Source organism: Liolophura sinensis, chromosome 6 (genome assembly GCF_032854445.1).
Source record: "Liolophura sinensis isolate JHLJ2023 chromosome 6, CUHK_Ljap_v2, whole genome shotgun sequence".
NCBI lineage: Eukaryota > Metazoa > Mollusca > Polyplacophora > Chitonida > Chitonidae > Liolophura > Liolophura sinensis.
This window is the reverse complement of record NC_088300.1, coordinates 40547691-40572115: the sequence shown is the minus strand read 5'-3', so window position 1 is coordinate 40572115 and position 24425 is coordinate 40547691. Positions and strand designations below refer to the sequence as shown.

General features: G+C 37.7%; 1 protein-coding gene across 1 annotated transcript; it reads right to left on the bottom strand.

Annotated features, from left to right (window-relative positions):
• Nucleotides 1-178: 178 nt before the first annotated feature.
• On the bottom strand, nt 179-23340 carry LOC135466516 (endoplasmic reticulum-Golgi intermediate compartment protein 1-like). Its single transcript, XM_064744040.1, has 9 exons — nt 23223-23340; nt 18940-19074; nt 18072-18163; nt 14431-14561; nt 9861-9971; nt 6138-6198; nt 3439-3539; nt 2220-2342; nt 179-1416 (listed from the first exon to the last, which is right to left on the bottom strand). Exons 1-9 carry the CDS (start codon nt 23240-23242, stop codon nt 1309-1311), a joined length of 882 nt encoding a protein of 293 aa, XP_064600110.1. The 5' UTR covers nt 23243-23340; the 3' UTR covers nt 179-1308.
• Nucleotides 23341-24425: the final 1085 nt, after the last annotated feature.

The following is a 24425-nucleotide window of genomic DNA, read 5'->3' as shown; positions in this document are numbered from 1 at the left end:
AATAAATAATTCCACTTAAGGTTTTTTTTTTATACATACACTGTATGCATCCAGCCAGAACACCATTCCTTCTTTCCTTGATTCCTGCTGTGAGAAATCCAGTTTTTGTCCAAATGTATGGATGTTCCATGACTTTATAGAGTATAACGTTTTACAACAGAGCAAAAATTAAAAAAAAAAAAAAAAAAATGTCCTATGTCCTTCTAATACAGCATAAAAGTGGCTCTAAAACATGTGAAGATGTAAAGTTAACAAAACCCAACAGAGGAGTTCAAACTTGTGCCCTTTCTTTTTGACAGATAGTGTCTGATTGTATCAATGGTTTTGAATGCTACAAGTAGAATAATAGACCTCTGCTATAAAAAAAACCCATATTCTTTCTCTCAGCATAATCTGCTTGAGTCCTGACACTGGCTAATGATGCTGATGATCGTTTCAGGACAACAAACACTTTACAAGCATTACTACTCTATATTTGTGCCAACATCTATCTTAAGTTTTCAAAAAATACAATTTAAAATAGATGCAGCACCACGCTATTCAGGCATTTTCAGTGAAAATTTCCAAAATGACATGTACATACATGTGCCAACAAACAAGAGGTCCTCTCTTCTACTGTAATACAAATTTCATTAAAACTACCTCTTCATGTTGGCCTTTTTAAATTTAGAAACTAAGTAAAAAGTAGCCTTTCAAAAGACTATCAAACATAGGTACACTCATTTACACAAACCTGGTTGGTTTCCTTAGAATGTGTCATTATACACACACAGTAAACATAGCAAGTCTGAGGTGAGGAATATGAAGTGTTATTAGAGACTATTAGGTTTTACTCTAATATTAGTAACAAGAGAGCTGGACAAAACAACCTTCAATCAATACTGTTTTAATCTCTTTTGGTGGCTGGTATTCATCAAGAAACTTATCATTTTTATTTTTCAAACTTTCTTAAATGATGCCTATTGAGATCTCACACCTGAAACAGATCCTTTAAACTAAATTGCTGTACAAAAATTAATAGAAGTATGCGTTCTGAAAGGGCATCATATAAGCCAATCATCCCTGGCTGTGGGCCAATGGCCCATTATCAATGTAAAATAAGCCAAAAATGAAACAGAAAATGTGTAAAATTTAAAAAAAAGGAATGTACATGTATCGTCAAGTAGCAGAAAAAAATCTAAAAAACAAACTAAAAACAAACAAATGGTTTACAAAGCGATAAAAATATTTGAAATTCATGAATAACATTGTACATACATGTTATTTATTTTTTTTTATCAAAATTATTTTGTTAATAAACCTAAAACCTCAGCTTAACTTCCCTAATTCAGCTTTTTTGAAAATTTCGGCTGCTGTAAATATGCAAGAATCTATTATTCCAGCTACAGTAAAGGTACCTCCAATAATGGCACAAACCTGAAAAGAAATGAAGAAAAAATGGGTTATTTTCTTTTGTCACTAAAAATTAATACCAATCAAGTTAGTTTTACTTGTGACATATGAGGAAGGATGGGCTCATGGTTGACGAAACGAATGAAAATAACATGTACCAGACAAATCTACTGACTTTAGGCTGCAGCAAAACTAGCAGGAGATGAAATTAAATGTGGGTCCTTATTGGTATAGGGCCAGCTCAAGCTTATTTACTTTAAATGATCTTTTAGTGACATAAGAAAGAAGTGATTTACAAGGAAAATTTTGAAAAACGTAAATTCTCAAAAAAAAAACTACCCCATGTGCTGGATTTAAAGCAGCAGCCCAAGTACCAAAATCTGGAAATGAGGATGTGACATCAATAATCATGGCTGGGCATTCGCAGTGACCCAGCACTTTAACAGTCTGAGCCAGTGAGGGCTCACCCATTAATGAAGAATTTTTGTAATGAAAAACTGGAACCCCAAGTCATAGCCCTGTGAGATATGGTAGAGGTTGAGCCATTCTATTATTTACTAATTTACTTGATTGGTGTTTTATGCCGCACTCAAGAATATTTCACTTATACGACGACAGCGATAGCCATTCCATTATTGCCTGATTAACTTCCCTTTTCCCAGCAATGTTTTGATCAATGGAAATTCAGGTTTTAAGATCCAGAATATGCCTGCAATACTGTTGATGAGGGATGAAGTCATAATCATTCGATCTGGAGTCGTCAGTATTCAGCAAGGAAAACTATATACCCTACACAGACATTTTGTTTAACCATGAAATGCACTTACCGTTGTAAGGAAATGATAAAACGGTTTCCTCTTTTCATGATACTTCGCTGTTATTGGACTAAGCTGATACCGAAACCAAATGGCTGGCATACGAATTCCACCATGACCTTGCTGTATAACATCCTGTGAATAAGAAAAAAAAAAGCCAACATTATGAAATACAACATAGTCTGGTAAGAAGGTGAGCTGGGAATGCAATACAACATAGTCTGGTAAGAAGGTGAGCTGGGAATGCAATACAACATAGTCTGGTAAGAAGGTGAGCTGGGAATGCAATACAACATAGTCTGGTAAGAAGGTGAGCTGGGAACCAGATGAATGGAAACACTTGAGTTCCACACATAAAGTACATGAACATTTACCTAAAGGAGACAGGAAGGTCATGACATTTGTCATTTACAGGAATTAACACACCTGTAGGGCATCAACCATACAGCATCCGCTTTATGTTATTGTGCTTTGCATATTTGCAAAACCTCCGCTTATTATCTTATTTTTTCTCTAACTTTTGGGACACCTGGTCTGCTCTTTTTAGCCAATATACATGTAGCTGTAGCAGGAATATTTAGTATCTGTTTTTCTCACATGGTTAAACCATCTACGGAACAACATACCCATATCATTACTTTTCCAAAATGCACTACTAATATCTGTCTCAAAGATTAGAAGACTTAGGAAGTACTTTTCGAGACACCAATCCCAACATTTATCTTAACACTGATTCTATTACTGAAGTCATGAATTTTGTAATTTACAGTAATTAATATGCACACAGTGCATCAATAATGGAACATTTCCTTCATGTTATTGTGTTCTTCATATACATGTATGCAAAACCTGAGCTCAATACATGCAGTACTTTTTAAAATACCACACATAATATATTGTCTAAACATTGCTTTAACTCTTATTGGATGCTGATGCTCGAGATATGACATAAACTACATCTTACATTAAGCCAGACTGGATTTATTGATATAAATGTGTGCTGCTGCTAACAAATTTGTTTACAATGACATTTATATCAATAATTTTTTTATCCTTGTTTGCTTGCCTGTTTATAGGAAACATGCTCATTCTAGGTGAAGACGAGCATCCATTTTTTAACATGTGAAAAACTGGTTTGTGACAATCTAAATTGAACTATTTTCAGCTGATACATGTCTACGAGTATAATGCCTCCTCACTTCCATACAACTCTTAAAACTTTTACACTCACCCTGTGTGAAAAGGTATACTGGAAAGGAAAGTACATGTTGTTGCGACTGTCCTCGAACACTGTAGGAACTATCCTTACGATGTAATCATGAGTGGCATGAGCTGAAAGCAGACAAAATAGGAACAATCTTTACAATGCAATGAGTGGCATGGGCTGCAAAGAGACAAACTACAAACAATCATTAGGGTGTAATCATGACTGACATGAGCTGAAAACAAAGTACAAACAATCCTTGGGATATAAACGTGAGTGACATGAGCTGCACACAGACAAAGTACAAACAATCCTTAGGGTGTAAGCATGAGTGACATGAGCTGAAAACAGACAAAGTACGAACAATCCTTAGGATGTAATCGTGAGTGACATGACATGCAACCAGACAAAGTACAAATAATCCTTAGGATGTAAGCATGAGTGACATGAGCTGAAAACAGACAAAGTACGAACAATCCTTTGGATGTAAGCATGAGTAAGATGAGCTGAAAACAGACAAAGTACGAACAATCCTTAGGATGTAATCGTGAGTGACATGACATGCAACCAGACAAAGTACAAATAATCCTTAGGATGTAAGCATGAGTGACATGAGCTGAAAACAGACAAAGTACGAACAATCCTTAGGATGTAATCGTGAGTGACATGAGCTGCAAACAGACAAAGTACAAACAATCCTAGGGATGTAAGTGTGAGTGACGTGCTGAAAACAGACAAAGTACGAACAATCCTTAGGATGTAAGCATGAGTAAGATGAGCTGAAAACAGACAAAGTACGAACAATCCTTAGGATGTAATCGTGAGTGACATGAGCTGCAAACAGACAAAGTACAAACAATCCTTGGGATGTAAGTGTGAGTGACGTGCTGAAAACAGACAAAGTACGAACAATCCTTAGGATGTAAGCATGAGTAAGATGAGCTGAAAACAGACAAAGTACGAACAATCCTTAGGATGTAATCGTGAGTGACATGAGCTGCAAACAGACAAAGTACAAACAATCCTTGGGATGTAAGCATGAGTAAGATGAGCTGAAAACAGACAAAGTACGAACAATCCTTAGGATGTAATCGTGCGTGACATGACCTGCAAACAGACAAAGTACAAATAATCCTTAGGATGTAATCGTGAGTGACATGACCTGCAAACAGACAAAGTACAAATAATCCTTAGGATGTAAGCATGAGTAAGATGAGCTGAAAACAGACAAAGTACGAACAATCCTTAGGATGTAATCGTGCGTGACATGACCTGCAAACAGACAAAGTACAAATAATCCTTAGGATGTAAGTGTGAGTGATGTGCTGAAAACAGACAAAGTAGGAACAATCTTTAGAATGCAGTCATGAGTCCCATGAGCTGAAAACAGACAGAACAATTAACGCTCCTCAATGTGACTTGCTTAATGCTACACCTAATAATTTCCCACTTATACAATGGCTATCAGTTTTAGAGATGCAAACCAGATGACAAAGAGCTATGGCCATTTATTATCTCTACAGTTTCCAAAATGTAAGACTCCACAAACGAACCCATGAATGCTGTCAACTGCCGACTGTCACCAAGGCACCACCACCAACGAGAGCAAGGGAACTAACAAATGAATTTCCTGTGTAAGGTTAAGATTTATGCCCTACCAGTTGTACCATTTTCTTGAGAGTCTAACACTTGCCTTATTGAGCCATATCACCGTCCCCCTGCCAAACATATTGGTTTATAGCCAAGATAAGAAAATAACTGTATTTGAAAACGACTTCCAGTTAACAGAACTTTAGCAGAGTTGGTAACAGTTGACAAATGCATAGTATAGACATCTCTGCAGCTAAGAAAGAAAAAAAAAAACAGGCTCTGAATTGGATTCTCACTAAAATACTAATCTGAGCATACAGCATCCGACATTTTTGGCTCGGCTTGGCTCAACTCACAGCATTTGATTTATTATTGAGTGAAAACCACATTACTGGTCAGAAAGTAGAATTCAAATTTCAGTTTTCTGAAGAAAACAATGCAAACAAAAAGACACACAGATACACTCAACTTCGCATGCATATACATGTACCTCACTTCCTATTTGTTACAAAATGTACTAGTATGTGTATAGGCATATGGTCTTTGTTTCACAGTGAGAATATATCATTGTCTTTAAACTTCATTGCTATCAGTAAATGCTTATTAGTTTATTCTCTGTTCATTAGATGGAACTTATCTGACACGTCATTTGAGATGCAAACGCTTGGTTTTCTACCATAAAACTAAACTTTGTTTAAATGATGACTGGTCTTAATAGAAGAGACAACAATACACTAGACCCGATATATATTCATTGATAAAATATCTCGCGTGAAGTACAAAAAGCCTAACTCTTTATTTTTGTGATGGTATTGCAGTTCAAAGAAAACAAAATCGAGCTGATAGAGACAATTGTTATCGATTTTAACCAATCAGGCATGAGCTATTTCAATCAAGGATGCATCTATTTCCACTTACATCCCCCCCAACCTAGCTTTGCTTTTAACTATATGGTGTGAGTGATGCGAGTGACATGGCTGTTTTAACATGGCGCATCCCATGAAAGTGTAAGAATTCCTGACATGGCACATCAGAAAAAGCGTCTGTGTCCATTGAGGTCTGTTTCCACTCCTCTTCTTGAATAACGGGTTATATTATTTGCTGTCCTTTCTTTTAAAGACAGATTCTTCACATACCTTCTGAAGCTGTTTTGTCTGAATCTTTGAGAGGGTTGAAGGACCCCTTGATGACATCAAGCTGAAGATAAACAAATCAAAACATGCAAATATTAAATCACGTCACAGTATTTGTAGTAAAAAAAAACAACAACCTACAAGTAACTAAATTACTACCCATCCAATTAGATATTCATTCATATGATTGGTGTTTTGAGCTATAAACACATACTTGTGCTGGATTTGAATGTGTGACCTTTTGTCTTCGTTTAACACTTTTTAATATTTTAAGCTTTCTTAAAGTGAACATAAAGTCAGCCACTAAAGCTGAATTAATTAATAAAGTAATAGTCCAGAAATATTCTAAAAATATTTTAAAAATTCTACACTACTTATGAACAAAATAAATAGCAAAAAATCATCAGTACCTAGCCACTCATTTGGTGATGCCATTTTGCCATGTTCTAGCTATTAAAGTGACGTCACAAAACCTAGGAACTCTCCTGTACTATCAGTATTAAACAATGTGACAATGAAAAAAATACAAGCAAAAACGCCCGATACCCAATCAAAGATTATCAGCTCTGTTCCATGTTCAAACGGCCAATGTTTCTTGTAGTTTGGCACTCGATCAGAGCGACGTTCCTGGACACAAGTGCTGTGCTTTAGCTGTCCTGCTTGTCCTCGTCGAGCCAGGGTGTAAGCATTTGGCCTAGCTTGCTGTACAGACTTCAGAGAATACCCTTTCATTCATTCAGATCTTGGGGAGATATTTTCGTAATAAAAATCGGACTTTGCAAAGGAAAAATAATGCAAAGTCGCAATATTTTTCTTCAAGAAATGTCTCACCCTAGGCGGTTTTCTTGCCCGCTCTCCCTGACCAGTTACTGCAGTCTCCTGCCCAAAAAGTACACATTGTGACACGGGCAGCTGTTCTCAGTGTCCTTCTGACAAATGTGTGGTTCAAACTGCACCAGCTTAAGCTAAGCACAAAATCCAATTTAGTGATTGATATCTTTCTATCCACTATAAGAAACCACACTGACAATTGAGAGCTAATAGGTTTTTTGACGCAACAGACAATTATCACAAGGACGTTTTCAGCGCTAGTGATTGGCCACGTTCATAAGGGCTCCTACAACATCGCTAGGAGTGAATTGTCCGTCAGTGCCATATCTCCAATGTTGAACTTCATCTTCTCGGCTTTCAGAACTTTATAAAATTTTTTTACATATTTTTCTATGATAACTGTGTCCCTATATCATGTACGGAGCGGCAGGCCTGATGCGTTAATCAGTCTACAAAGTACAACCCAGTAGGCCTAACTGACTTCAACTGACCGATATGAATACACTTGTCAGTGAGTTTATACAACAAGGCCAATCATCAGTGTTACCACTCCAATATGGTATTACTAGCCTAATCCAGGCTTGGTATGACATAATTAGGAATCGAGCAAACTCTGGATATTATAAGGACGTCAACGCCAATAAACCAATATATTTATAGTGTGACGAGCGGAAGTGTTACGATACCAAATAATGATGTACTACACTCCCCGATTGGGTGAGTTCGGATGTAACAAGACCCATGATTGGTCAAGTCATGTCATGATTCTCAGGGCAAGATGGCAGACAATCATTGCAATGTGAAATATTGGCAAGGATCAGTAACTTGCACAGAAGTTATTGATCCTTAAACCATGTGTTTTGTTAAACCTGTTATCCAATTCAAAACAGGGAAGCTCTCTGTAGCTTCTGAAGTTGCGGTCAGTCAATCGCTTCCAATTTTGTTACATTCATTTTCTCTATGTATAGATGGTGGCAGACTTTATGTTCATTTTAAAGAATAGTTAGTTTCTCTAGCATATCATGATTTAAATGTTTGGCTTTCATTATTTACTATTGTTAGTGATCATATAACCCCATCAGACAAGAGTATGGAAAAACACTTGGACAAAAGAACAAACCATCAGAACGCTTCTGTGAAATATGAGGAAAAGCAGACTATGACAAACCATGTACACTGCATATTCACGTAATAGGACTTATGTAATAGGATTCATGTAATAGAATACATGTAAATACAGTTACCTGACGTAATAAAGTGTGCATTACGGTACTTTATTACTAAATGTACAAGTAGTTCATTTAAAATAAACGCTGATTATGATCACCTTTACCAATCTGGCGGCATATGGATCAATTACATCTACAATGAACGTTTAATTTAACTGAACTATAGTGAATGATGACTTTTTGGTTGATTTTTATTTGTGAATATAAAAACAGAAGAGACAATGGGGATGGGTCATTGCTGGCACACGTGTAAACAACACAACTTTACAAATGAAGACCCAAGCTACACGTTTTTGATATCCACACTTCCTTGTGGAAGTAACATCAATGAGCACATGAGGACTCCCAAGAAATGATACACAGTAGATTACATGTTTGACAGTGCACAATATCAAAGTCTAATCAATTCCCATAAGGTTAATATTGATATGCACAACCATTCCTGGGATACAGCTTGGAATAGAACACATGGAAAACCAGACAGATTTCATGGAATAGGAGAAAAAGCAGACTATGACAGTGCACAATGACAACCGGTAGACTATCTATTTAAAGAAGTTTCATATCTTTATCAAAGTGGTTTGGATATAACATAGCTCAGGACAGAATGCAATATCTTGTGAGAGCATAAAAAAACATATATTTTAATCTAAGGAATGTTGCATAATCCTATTTTGGGCCATATTTCAGCTAGGTGAATTTTGTTTACTGGTGCACTTTTTCATTGGGAGCCTGCAGCAATCTAAGCTCAGCTGAACAATGATGACATTAATTAAAACTGTTAACTGCATGTATTATATCTTCAAATTTGCATTCCTCTTGCATTCAGGATACATATATTATAAACTATTTGAAAATAACCAAGCCATTGTTTACTTCTGTACAAAACATGACTTGAATCTCTTCAAAAGTAGAAATGGCAAATGATCTAAAATACTGTTACATGTTATATTGTGAGAGTTCTGTTTATCTTCAGAAAAAATACATGTTTTGGGCACTGTTCTGAAGGTAGGATCATATCCAACTGAACAAATGTACAATAGAGCACCAAAATTAATATATTTACAGTAGCTGCTAGACTGAATATACTTCTTAATAGTGAGGCTTGTCATGTGACATTAGCATCTTCCATAAAATCACATCTTTTCATTGCGTTACTCTGCAAGAGCTGCCACAACATTTCGCCTAAACCTGCTTGACCTCTCAAGATTCCTGAAATGCTAATTTGGCTTGTTCACCACAGAAGGCCAATAACTCAGCGACTCATTTTAGCGACCTCATTAAATATTAACAGCTGACTGAAGATAGATAAGCTGGTCAAAAGATGCATATGCCATCGACTGCAGGACGTGGATATGTATATGTCCACGTCCCCTATTTGTTTGTTGATCCAATGAGAACAGGAGCATTTGTCTAATGCAAGATAAATATAATCTAAATCTTCAACCCTTCTGACCTCTAAAACACTTTTTCAGTGGAATTTATGCACAATTATTAATGACAATGACCCCAAAAATGTTTTGTTTGTTTCACTAAAGATGCAAGCTTCATAAAACTGCAGATTACATGTATTTCTCTATACACTATGGTCCTCTCAGAAGGTTTCAGAACATTGGTCACAGTGGTGGTTGAAAAGGTTGAAGACTTAGGGTGCCCATGCACTCACCTTAGCTGCGGGCTTCTGACCAAACCTGACCTCATGTATGTAATGAGCCATGTCAGGGAGCTGTGGCTGGCTGGCGGACGAGTGGGTGGAGATGTGGAAGTTACCAGGCACCTGGGAACAACATCAACTGAACTATTACACATTTACCAAGAGAATTAAAAAAAAAAACCCAAAAACAAACAAACAAAAAGGAAGATTGAATCATGAAATCTTGCCTTTCTTAACAACAACATTACAGTATTGTACTTATTACAGTACAGTATTGTGCTAAGTGCATAAATGAGGTAGAATTACGTTTTAAGATTAACAATGCATCACTATAACAGCCAGCTATATGTTACTCTACCAGAATACAGATGTGTATGTACATGCATGATGAGTTTGGCCCACTGATGTGTTTAGCAACACTGCAACAGCCAGCTATATGTTACTCTACCAGAATACAGTTGTGTATGTACATGCATGATGAGTTTGGCCCACTGATGTGTTTAGCAACACTGCAACAGCCAGCTATATGTTACTCTACCAGAATACAGTTGTGTATGTACATGCATGATGAGTTTGGCCCACTGATGTGTTTAGCAACACTGCAACAGCCAGCTATATGTTACTCTACCAGAATACAGTTGTGTATGTACATGCATGATGAGTTTGGCCCACTGATGTGTTTAGCAACACTTCAACAGCCAGCTATATGTTACTCTACCAGAATACAGTTGTGTATGTACATGCATGATGAGTTTGGCCCACTGATGTGGTTAGCAACACTACAACAGCCAGATATATGTTACTCTACCAGAATACAGTTGTGTATGTACATGCATGATGAGTTTGGCCCACTGATGTGGTTAGCAACACTGCAACAGCCAGCTATATGTTACTCTACCAGGATACAGTTCTGTATGTACATGCATGATGAGTTTGGCCCACTGATGTGTTTAGCAACACTGCAACAGCCAGCTATATGTTACTCTACCAGGATACAGTTCTGTATGTACATGCATGATGAGTTTGGCCCACTGATGTGTTTAGCAACACTACAACAGCCAGCTATATGTTACTCTACCAGGATACAGTTGTGTATGAACATGCATGATGAGTTTGGCCCACTGATGTGGTTAGCAACACTACAACAGCCAGCTATATGTTACTCTACCAGAATACAGATGTGTATGTACATGCATGATGAGTTTGGCCCACTGATGTGTTTAGCAACACTGCAACAGCCAGCTATATGTTACTCTACCAGAATACAGTTGTGTATGTACATGCATGATGAGTTTGGCCCACTGATGTGTTTAGCAACACTTCAACAGCCAGCTATATGTTACTCTACCAGAATACAGTTGTGTATGTACATGCATGATGAGTTTGGCCCACTGATGTGGTTAGCAACACTACAACAGCCAGATATATGTTACTCTACCAGAATACAGTTGTGTATGTACATGCATGATGAGTTTGGCCCACTGATGTGGTTAGCAACACTGCAACAGCCAGCTATATGTTACTCTACCAGGATACAGTTCTGTATGTACATGCATGATGAGTTTGGCCCACTGATGTGTTTAGCAACACTGCAACAGCCAGCTATATGTTACTCTACCAGGATACAGTTCTGTATGTACATGCATGATGAGTTTGGCCCACTGATGTGTTTAGCAACACTGCAACAGCCAGCTATATGTTACTCTACCAGGATACAGTTGTGTATGTACATGCATGATGAGTTTGGCCCACTGATGTGGTTAGCAACACTGCAACAGCCAGCTATATGTTACTCTACCAGGATACAATTGTGTATGTACATGCATGATGAGTTTGGCCCACTGATGTGGTTAGCAACACTACAACAGCCAGCTATATGTTACTCTACCAGAATACAGTTGTGTATGTACATGCATGATGAGTTTGGCCCACTGATGTGGTTAGCAACACTACAACAGCCAGATATATGTTACTCTACCAGAATACAGTTGTGTATGTACATGCATGATGAGTTTGGCCCACTGATGTGGTTAGCAACACTGCAACAGCCAGCTATATGTTACTCTACCAGGATACAGTTCTGTATGTACATGCATGATGAGTTTGGCCCACTGATGTGTTTAGCAACACTGCAACAGCCAGCTATATGTTACTCTACCAGGATACAGTTCTGTATGTACATGCATGATGAGTTTGGCCCACTGATGTGTTTAGCAACACTACAACAGCCAGCTATATGTTACTCTACCAGAATACAGTTGTGTATGTACATGCATGATGAGTTTGGCCCACTGATGTGGTTAGCAACACTGCAACAGCCAGCTATATGTTACTCTACCAGGATACAGTTCTGTATGTACATGCATGATGAGTTTGGCCCACTGATGTGTTTAGCAACACTGCAACAGCCAGCTATATGTTACTCTACCAGGATACAGTTCTGTATGTACATGCATGATGAGTTTGGCCCACTGATGTGTTTAGCAACACTGCAACAGCCAGATATATGTTACTCTACCAGGATACAGTTGTGTATGTACATGCATGATGAGTTTGGCCCACTGACGTGGTTAGCAACACTGCAACAGCCAGCTATATGTTACTCTACCAGGATACAATTGTGTATGTACATGCATGATGAGTTTGGCCCACTGATGTGGTTAGCAACACTACAACAGCCAGCTATATGTTACTCTACCAGAATACAGTAGAGTATGCACATGCATGATGAGTTCGGCCCACTGATGTGGTTAGCAACACTACAACAGCCAGCTATATGTTACTCTACCAGAATACAGATGTGTATGTACATGCATGATGAGTTTGGCCCACTGATGTGGTTAGCAACACTACAACAGCCAGCTATATGTTACTCTACCAGGATACAGTTGTGTATGTACATGCATAATGAGTTTGGCCCACTGATGTGGTTAGCAACACTACAACAGCCAGCTATATGTTACTCTACCAGAATACAGTAGAGTATGCACATGCATGATGAGTTTGGCCCACTGATGTGGTTAGCAACACTGCAACAGCCAGCTATATGTTACTCTACCAGGATACAGTTGTGTATGTACATGCATGATGAGTTTGGCCCACTAATGTGGTTAGCAACACTACAACAGTCAGCTATATGTTACTCTACCAGGATACAATTGTGTATGTACATGCATGATGAGTTTGGCCCACTGATGTGGTTAGCAACACTACAACAGCCAGATATATATTACTCTACCAGAATACAGTTGTGTATGTACATGCATGATGAGTTTGGCCCACTGATGTGTTTAGCAACACTGCAACAGCCAGCTATATGTTACTCTACCAGGATACAGTTGTGTATGTACATGCATGATGAGTTTGGCCCACTGATGTGTTTAGCAACACTGCAACAGCCAGCTATATGTTACTCTACCAGAATACAGTTGTGTATGTACATGCATGATGAGTTTGGCCCACTGATGTGGTTAGCAACACTACAACAGCCAGATATATGTTACTCTACCAGGATACAGTTGTGTACGTACATGCATGATGAGTTTGGCCCACTGATGTGGTTAGCAACACTACAACAGCCAGCTATATGTTACTCTACCAGGATACAGTTGTGTATGTACATGCATAATGAGTTTGGCCCACTGATGTGGTTAGCAACACTACAACAGCCAGCTATATGTTACTCTACCAGAATACAGTAGAGTATGCACATGCATGATGAGTTTGGCCCACTGATGTGGTTAGCAACACTGCAACAGCCAGCTATATGTTACTCTACCAGGATACAGTTGTGTATGTACATGCATGATGAGTTTGGCCCACTAATGTGGTTAGCAACACTACAACAGTCAGCTATATGTTACTCTACCAGGATACAATTGTGTATGTACATGCATGATGAGTTTGGCCCACTGATGTGGTTAGCAACACTACAACAGCCAGATATATGTTACTCTACCAGAATACAGTTGTGTATGTACATGCATGATGAGTTTGGCCCACTGATGTGGTTAGCAACACTACAACAGCCAGATATATGTTACTCTACCAGAATACAATTGTGTATGTACATGCATGATGAGTTTGGCCCACTGATGTGGTTAGCAACACTACAACAGCCAGATATATGTTACTCTACCAGAATACAGTTGTGTATGTACATGCATGATGAGTTTGGCCCACTGATGTGGTTAGCAACACTACAACAGCCAGCTATATGTTACTCTACCAGAATACAGTTGTGTATGTACATGCATGATGAGTTTGGCTCACTGATGTGGTTAGCAACACTACAACAGTCAGCTATATGTTACTCTACCAGGATACAGTTGTGTACGTACATGCATGATGAGTTTGGCCTGCATGGTGTTTATACCCACTGATGTGGTTAGCAACACTATTATCCCAATCAACAAACTTGACCAGTAGGAAAATACATGTCAGTACTTCTCTTTCAATGACCTCAGTAAATAGGTTTTTGCAGACTTTAATTCACTGGTCAAATTACTTGATTAGATATGATGGCAATCAGGTTTAGCTGACAACATAAGAAATATTATGATCTGTAACTTGTTCTACTTGCCTTATTTATCATGAAATGAGATTGGAAAAGACAGCCTTCAATATGATCTGAATAAATGGGTTCTTTTGTTGTTGCATCTGACATGCCAACCTCGTGTCTTCCCATCTCATCTTGAATGTCTAGTCCTAAATCTGAAACATGGACACAGATATTAATACATGACAGGATGTCAAACTATACAAAATCATGCAAAGAGACTTCAACAGTATGGAGGGTCCAGAACGTCTTTCTAAAGTGCATAAATTAATTAACACAGAGCGATCTTCTTCCTCACATAACTGAGATATGATGGTAATTTTCAAATATATGCCTTCAACCCCTAGAGGATTCTATAACTCTATCTTCTGATAAATTCAGCACATCTTCTGACTATAATATTTCTGCAACACACATCCACTTATCTCTCAAATTTGCAGTTTCTCCTATATATCCACAAACCTGTTGTCCTGGCACTTGAGCAGCACGAGATTTAAAGAAACATTATAAAATGCCTTCAGGAAGTTTATCTTTTCTTTTCTCTTTGATAATTCAAGCCAAGCCTGACTTCCATGAAAAGAGGTCAAACTTAACAAGATCAAAGGTTCTGAACTTGAGGCCTCTGGTAAATAATTCTGTGTTTGGACTAAATATGACATGTAAACACTGACATGTAAACACTGACATGTAAACATTGGGTTAATTTATTACATGTGCATGTATATATGGCCATTGACAATTTTTACTGCTTTTAGGTTTTATATACTTTGGATAAAGAATAAATGAATCTGGACAGTCAATATACATCTATATATGTGGTATGTGTTTGTGATAGCATTTTTATATGTTTTCTTGTATCTTTAATGTATATAAGAACATTGTGCCATCTTGTGCTTATTTCATTTGTTTGGAATTCATAATTTGTTTACAGTGAATAAGGTGCAAATGCCATAACGATTTAGGTTTTCTGGTGAACCATACTGACCGAGCTGATGTACAGTGACATCACAAACATGAGTTTTTTTTTAACTGCTTCATTTACAAGTTCAACAAGAATATAAATTTAGTACTACCTTAATTCCTCAACCTTTTTGAATATTAAAGAGAAACTTTAAGTTCAATATATGTACATCAGTAATTTGATTCTGGAAACAAAATCACTTTGGTTGGAAAAAAAGGTGAAAAAGGCTGAAGAATTACAGTACTATAGTGGGCTATCTATAGTAATCTTATATGTGAAAATATTAAAGTCAGTTTCTGTTTTGCTGCAAAATAGAATCTGTGGTGTCACTGTGCTTCAACCTGTTTAAAATGGCCCAAAATCTTCGGCCCAGAACCCTAACGTTTGTTCCATTTCATTTACTGTAAGAAAAAAAAAATGAACTGCATGAGGTTAACACAAACAAAATTCATTTCATGCAGTCTAGGCTCACTGTCAATAACACTGTTATCTAACATTAAATGTCTAATTATTTTTGGAATGTAAACTCAAGTCATTTGGATAAGGGTTCACCAACTGCTAGTAATAGATAAATCACCTGCTGCATATCCATGTATGTAATTGTGTCTTATTGCCATACAGTAGGCCTATATCACCTGTTGCATAACCATGTATATAATTGTGTCTTATTGCCATACTGTAGGCCTATATCACCTGCTGCATATCCATGTATGTAATTGTGTCTTATTGCCATACAGTAGGCCTATATCACCTGCTGCATATCCATGTATGTAATTGTGTCTTATTGCCATACTGTAGGCCTATATCACCTGCTGCATATCCATGTATGTAATTGTGTCTTATTGCCATACAGTAGGCCTATATCACCTGCTGCATATCCATGTACCGGTATGTAATTGTGTCTTATTGCCACACTGTAGGCCTATATCACCTGCTGCATATCCATGTATGTAATTGTGTCTTATCACCATACTGTAGGCCTATATCACCTGCTGCATATCCATGTACGTAATTGTGTCTTATCACCATACTGCAGGCCTATATCACCTGTTGATTTTATCCACATACACAGTACATCTACGTTTAATAATTAGATACTGTTATGTGTCTACTCTCTGGTCGGTAAATGTCTTTAAAAAGTCAGAATACTGAAGTGAAGCAGTAAGAGAGAAACTAAAGTAACAAAGATACTAATACAGTGTGCATATTGCAAAAGCAGCATCCAGTAAAATTAGAACTACAAAGTACTTAGAGACTTATTTATTTCATTTATTTATGTGAATGGTGTTTTAGGCCGCACTCAAGAATATTCAACTTTTACGATGGCAAGAAGCATTATGGTGGGCGAAGGCAAGCAGAGCTCAGGGGAAACTAACTATCACGGGCAGGTTACTGATAGACCTTCCCATGTACAGCCAGAGAGGAAGCCAGTATGAGCTGGACTTGAACTCACAGTGACTGCATTGGTGAGAGACTCCTGGGCCATTGTGCCACCGAGGCCATTTGAGACAATATTAAGACAATATGTAAGGAACGACCAGAAATGTCAATACAACAGCTCTGTGCAAGATATTTATATACACTTCCTTCTTTTCATGAAACTACATGCAACATACAGTTGGTTTATGATGTATTTATGTGAATACTGCATCAGCATGTTGGGCTAGGTAACATGTTGTATGGAGTTCTTGTAGGCCTATCGTGTTCATGAAACAGACTTTATAGAACACAGGTGAAAGTGCATTCAATGTAAAATAATACAATAACATACAAAATTATCATGGTAGCTAATACATTATGTAGGAGGTTTTCTGGGCCTATTAAGTCAATAGATTAAATATCAAATCTTATATAATACAAACAAATATGCAAATAAGTATGACATCACATGATTTTAAAGACGTTCTATTGTTATTTATAGATATCCATAAAAACAAAATGCACAACACATCTATTTGTTTGTATCTTTGAAAATTTGGCTGCATTTGCATGTATTTATTTATTTGGCTGATGCTTTAAGTTGTACTTAAGAATATTTCGCTTATACGATGGCAGCCATCATTGTGGTGGGGGGAAACCGGGCAGATCCCAAGGAAACCCACGAATATCCGAAGGTTGCTGGCTGCATTCTGTACTTCCTGCTTATATTGAGGATAACTTTAAGCACATGTGTGACAAGATCAATCCAAGGAAAGCAGGGGGTGTTCATGAACCTGACAAAAGAGGGTGTACATGAACATACATGAGCCTGGCAACAGAGGGTGTACATGAACCTGGCAACAGAGGATGTACATGAACCTGGCAACAGAGGATGTACATGAACATACATGAGCCTGGCAACAGAGGGTGTACATGACCCTGGCAACAGAGGGCATACATGAACCTGGCAACAGAGGATGTACATGAACATACATGAGCCTGGCAACAGAGGGTGTACATGACCCTGGCAACATAGGATGTACATGAACCTGGTAATAGAGGATGTACATGAACCTGATGACAGAGGGTGTACATGAACCTAATGAGAGAGGGCGTACATGAACCTGATGACAGAGGATGTACATGAACCTGATGACAGGGGGTGTACACGAACCTGAAGACAGAATATGTACAGGACCCTGACAAAAGAGAGTGTACATGAACCAGACAAACACACATCTTACAGTACATACAGTAGTATACAATACAATATATAAATACTTACATTCACATTTCATTCTTGGCAAGGATATGTTTAAAAAAACGGGGAGTTTCTGTGAATGCTGGACTGGGTCATCAACGTACAACACGCTTACTCTGAGGGCAAACAAAGGTTGAAAACCTAAGTATTTGTTTTTATTTAAGTTGTTTTTGTATTCCGTATTAAATTTACATGCAACTTGAATGATCTTACTTTTCCCAATTGTGATTCACCACAAATGTGTCTTAGCAAATAATATTAAGAAGTATAACTGTCCAGATTAGTTACACAGAGTATCAGCTGGCAAAATACTGACAACTGGTGTATGCATTCTCAAAGAATACAACTTTGTTTTCACAAGTACTTTATCTGCGACAACAAAGTACAAGTACATGCAGATACCTGTATGTGTATGGGTATCCAAATGTTCATCCAAATACTATAATATACATTTACAAGATGATCTACCAAAATTCTTCGAGCTTTTCAATCACCATACTTTGAAGCATTTTGAGATACCGGTAACAATAATGTGTATAGAAATAATCAACACAGTTTTATGAAGCTGACATGTTTAGTGACACAAATAAATCAATTTTGGTGTCATTTTCATAATAATTGTATTGTATAATAAATTCCACTAAAAAAAGCAATTTACATGTCAAAAAGGTTGAAGATTTACAGTAGGTCTATGCTAAATATGTACATAGGAAGAAGTATGTAACAGTAACAAAATACCAACTTAAAATATATACATTACAACATATATCTAGAAATTTAAATATAGAAAACAAAAATTTATTTGCATATAAGTTTTGAGAGAATTTTATCGGTACCAATAACTAAAAATTACTAATAACTAACAGTTTATTTGTAACTACAGTATACTTACATATCAGGACTAATGAACACCAGTAGCTCCGAGATAAAGAGGAAAGCGATGAACAAGATACTGGAGATGGAAATAACAGCTCCCGTTAACGTAGGCTGTGTCAAGTCCTTAGGCACTTTTCGATAGACATCAAACCTGAGATAAAAAGCCATCGCTACATAAATGCAGGGAGAAGCTCTGAACTGTATATTACTTTGATGCACACTTTTCAAAGTAATGATATTATCCTTTGGACACAGTTTAAAACCAGTTACGAAGCTTAAGCTGTTAAGAACAGACCAGAAGTGACAGGGCTAGCACCCTGCACACATGTCTAGTACAGTCTGCCCGGTGCAATCTGTTACACTCTGCTGTGTCCTTGAGGATTTAGGCTTTAGGGAGACCTGTACTGAACAGACTAGACATAAACACCCTAAGGCCAGAAGAAGCTTCTGTTTAAAATAGTCTAATCAGATGTACACTGTACATGGGTTTGCTTTTTAAATGGGTCTGCCTTCAAAAGTGCTCGGCTAAAATGGCTAATTTAATACGAACATATATGTGACATTACATTGATCAGGTAACTGCTCATTAATCAAACCTGATTAATAATCATAACAAGCTATACACCGATTCTGCTTTCTGGAAGACATTTCTAATTTGTCATACCTCATAATACTTCATATTTTTCAATAAATATGACGAGTACAACAAACGGTGAAAACAGATCATCTGGTAACAGCCAATTAATAATATTCAAATCTCAGATCTACTGCTGTGTGAGGACTCTACCAGAAGTCTTGAAAATATGGCTCCATTTATTTTCAAAATAAGCTAAGATGGAATGGTCAACCAATGATGAAGCTTAATAAGTTGCACTTTTAAGAGATATACAAAAAACACTATCTCCTGATGTTGGATATTAACTGCAAACATCTCTTGTGTGGTAGAAGTATACGTGTAGATATAATTTCAACACTGAACATCTCCCTTGACATCAGTGAAAATATGCGACTTGAACGAAGCATGAACTCGAGAACTAAGGAGTATAACCCCACCCCAGTATAAGCTCAGTCAAGATACATGCAGTGAATATACGTGTCAGACCTCCTTACTACATACATGCAGGTCATACTGACAATGTCCTTAACTGAAGTGTTTTCAACGCTTAATCCTTCGGAGGATTCTCGCCAAGCTTTATTTATGTCTCACAGGTCTGTATGTCTGTACAAAATTAGAGTGAGTGCTTGGGGTTTAACGTCGTACTCAACAATTTTTCAGTCATATGACGACGAAGGAATCCTTTGAGTGCATGTACGGGTAATGTGCCTCCTTGTTGCAGGACGGATTTCCACCACTCTTTTATTTAGTGCTGCTTCACTGAGACGACTTACCGAAGGCAAGTAAGCCACCCCGCCCGAGCCATTAAACTGATACGGGTCAACCAGTCGTTGCACTATCCCCTTCATGCTGAACGCCAAGTGAGGAAGTTACAACTTCCTCTTTTAAAGTCTCAGATGTGACTCGATCAAGGAATGATCCTGGATCTACTGGTCCCGAAGCGGACGCTCTACCAACTGTGCTATCCAGGCCGGTTACAAAATTAGACCATCAGTTATATGCACTGTATGTGCCTAAGTTATAAAAGGGCTGAAGATCGTGAATGACACTGGAATAATAACTCCACAGCAAATCATCCAGACACCTGGTGCCCTTCCAAGCTGTTAAACACACTCCAGAAAATAATAGCATGCTGGCAGAATATTCACTTACCAACAAAAGGTTTTCTATTCCAGTGGACATATCCAATGCACATCTAGCCCAAATCAATAGTCAAACATTGGGCTGCAGCCTCCAAACAGGCAGGGTTGTTACAGTAAACCAGCTACAGTATTACGTCACATTCATTTCTGTTAAAAATTGCTCTTTAATAAAAGCATAGCAATGCTAAAAAGTTAAGCGACTCACAAATTGTAAATTCTGTGTATTAAGAACTGTATCTAATACATGCATCCGAAATTGACTGTGTATGAGAAGACATCGCGGTATGAGAATTGTAAAGCAGGACTTCGAGCCATTGTTACATCAAAAATGTATTGTAATGTGATGTTGTACTGTCTTTAATGTGACATCACAAGGTGAACTGTGAAGGGTACATTTGATGTCAATAAAATGGCTTTAAGGTCCTGCTTCCGGGCGCCTGACAGGTTATCATTAGCGTGCTTCACGTTACATAAAAGTACCTCACCCCTCTGTTTATTCACCTACGATAAATTGTTACAAGGTATTTGTTTTATTGATTTAGGTTTTCTGCTGTCGGTCTACTCAAGAACGCTGTCTTTACTTTAGATACATACATGTACATGTATGCGTGCAAAGCTGATCAGCTTTATGGGTCATCAGAAAACTGGAAATTAGTTCAGACAAAATCACCACACATCATTAGGTTCCTGACACACCTCCTGACAAAGCCACAGCTAAGCAACATGGGTTTGATTCAAGCATGGAGTCTCAATGGTCAAGGGTAACACTTCATCCATGTACCAGCAAATTCTCCTATGATAAATTGCCTACACCTACATTTCCGCTTTACACAAATTATCAAGTATCTGTACACTTATTTATATATTTCGTTTTCTTACATACCACCCACATATTTGACTGGCGGTAATAAACTACTTCATGCTCCAATGATCGGTGTACAGGTAAAAGTAAAGGTCTGTCACAGCAAGGCTGTCTGCACATTACCGTAAATATTCTAATCCTACCATTTTATGAGAATTCAAATTTTTTATGTTTGTAATTCCCTGCAAAAACAGATGTAATAAAAGTCATTTTTTTTTAATAAGAAAAATAAAATAAAAAACCTTACAAAAAAAAGCCATAAGAAGTACATGTAACTGCCCATTCCAAATTTATTTATTAAGATGAAAATATTCCTAAAATAATGTCATGCAGCTGACGATGCATTAGTACATTTTTTAATTCCATACTACCTGTTATTATAACAAATGCTATCATTACATGATTTTAAAGAAATCTGATTGTTACAGGTTAAATGTAGCGAGCTACCTTGACTGAATTATGGACCTCACCATACAAAGCCAATACTTCCATTTCTCTTGACTATTAATAATAAAATGTGTGAATTTTAATCCTTACTGTAGCACATATAATAATTTCTAGTACTTCAAATCCAAAGTACATTTCACAATGTTGAGAAATATGCATTGAGATAGTCACACTTAGGTTTTATTACAAGTGGACAACATACATGTTTAAAATAAAGACTACGATACAGAGAGTAAAACGAGAGCAGCGACAACAGTCTGATAATTGGCAAATGATCAGACTTATGATCAGTGAAATATGGTCTCTTGTCAATTTGTCTCAAATAGGGTTTTATTTAGTTCACCAAGTCTAACAATCCCCTGCTATTCGTCAGCCATGGGCCAGTAGTGTAACAGGGTTTTAATCTGCAAATTGTTCCTGTAAGTGGCACTGCTTAGGAAGTAGCAACATACCATAAGGTGATAAATAACATGGAGCTAAATGGGAGAAATATTGACTTTTGCGGACTCCTAAACTTTAAAGTACTGGCCTAAAGGTATGCAGGTTCTGATTACTACAAAGTTCTACAGGTTACAGTTTTCATTTTGTTTTTATTTTTGATTAAATGCTATTCAAGGCCTATCTTGTCTGGGTTAGATTCGCTTTGTTTTCACCTCAGGTGCTCTAGTCAAGTGACCAATTAGAGTCCTGATGGTTAGGTCAAAGCAGCTATGACATCACCGCAAAACCATGAATTACATATAAGCCAAGGTAACAACTTGCACTGTTATTTGCAATTTATTAGACACCAGTGGTGTAGAATTACTAATACACAATCACGTGAAAACAATGCAAAAAGACCAAGCCTCATGGATGCTTTGCCCACCAGCAGCTTCCTGTATGGGCCTAAATGCTAAAACTTACGACAAAGTCTGTGTGGAAGTTTTTTCGTGAATGCAATAGGCCCATGATGCCTCACAAATCTGATAAAATCGGAACCATTACATTTCACAAAATGCAAGCTATGCAAAAGAAAGCCATGTTTTAAATAACCAAATTTAATGAAGCAACAAGGCTGACTGACAACTCGCCATGTGTCTACATATATAAATATAGCCCCATATAGCTCCCTTGGAACAAGAACAAGCCAGACAAGTGTATTTTCAGTTCTTCGATTTGTGTGCACAGTTCTTCCAAGGCCTTCATGAGCTAAACGCTGTAGTGTTTTTATCCAGACAGCCTGAACAACTCACCGGCGTATATCAAACTGCATGGCGGCAGTTTAACGTTGTTCCTGTTAGTCCAGCTGTTTTGTCGATATCTCCGGTGTCACTCCGATCAGAGTTACTCCATGTGTTGGATTGTTTTCCCCGGCCCGGAAACCAGCAGTCTCGCCCATTCAGACAACGTGCGCTCCTTTCATTGGTTGAAAATATAAACACTGCCCCCTGGTGGTTACAATCGGCGGCAACCTTATAAACATACGCATGATTACACTGTGCAAGTATGATAGGCTCTATACTCTAGTCACAGTGATGTACACGTATATTAATCAACGGCTTTGGAAAAAATATGCGGACTAAAAAGTAAATATGGACATTTCAATGAATTCCTGTTATATTTAAAACTGTTTTTTCATAATGTAACACTTACTTGAAAGTGATGTGATCAAAAACAAAAAAGCGGGATTACATATGTAGGCCTACGTCAACATGTTCGTGTATGTGGAATATCAATGAATGAAAACTAGGCTATTTGATCAAGTGAGTACTACATGTACGTATGTGTCATGGCTATCACTGTAGCTTGACCTGAGCTAGGGTGGATGGGGTAGTGTCTGCCCGACATGGTGAACGCCCCCCCCCCCCCAACCCACTTAATGTCTTCACTTGGACAGTGTCAGTATGGATCATGTGCTAATAGAATTTCTTTCCGTCTTCTTCAATGTTTGAAATCCAATTATTAGAATCAGTTGAATTTAACCTAACAAATCAGCAATACAAAACCTGTGTGCATGAACGTGGGTCAAATGATAAACAGGTATGCTTAAGCTTATTTTATATCACTGCGGTAAAACTGATGGTTTCTGGGTGGAAACGAATGAAAAGAGTTTCGGTTAACCGCTGTAAATCTCACAAGATTTGTGGCAAATTTCTGGCAACCAGGGGCCAATTCCACAAAGCGACTTACGTCAAAATTTTAAACTCGTCACTATACTTAGTTTTTGGTGGTCCCTACTGGAAGATGAAATTTTGACACTTATGCCTTCAAGATAACATTAATGAGGTGGTCAAAATTTTAACTTCTAGACTCCAAAGTAACCTCTAAAATTACATTCTAAGTTTTAATTCAAGTCAGAAATGGCTTCGTGAAATTGGGACCTGGTTGACAGCTGCCAATCATATATCATGGCTAATAAACAGATCACTACGTAAATAGTGTTTTATCTCATCTTT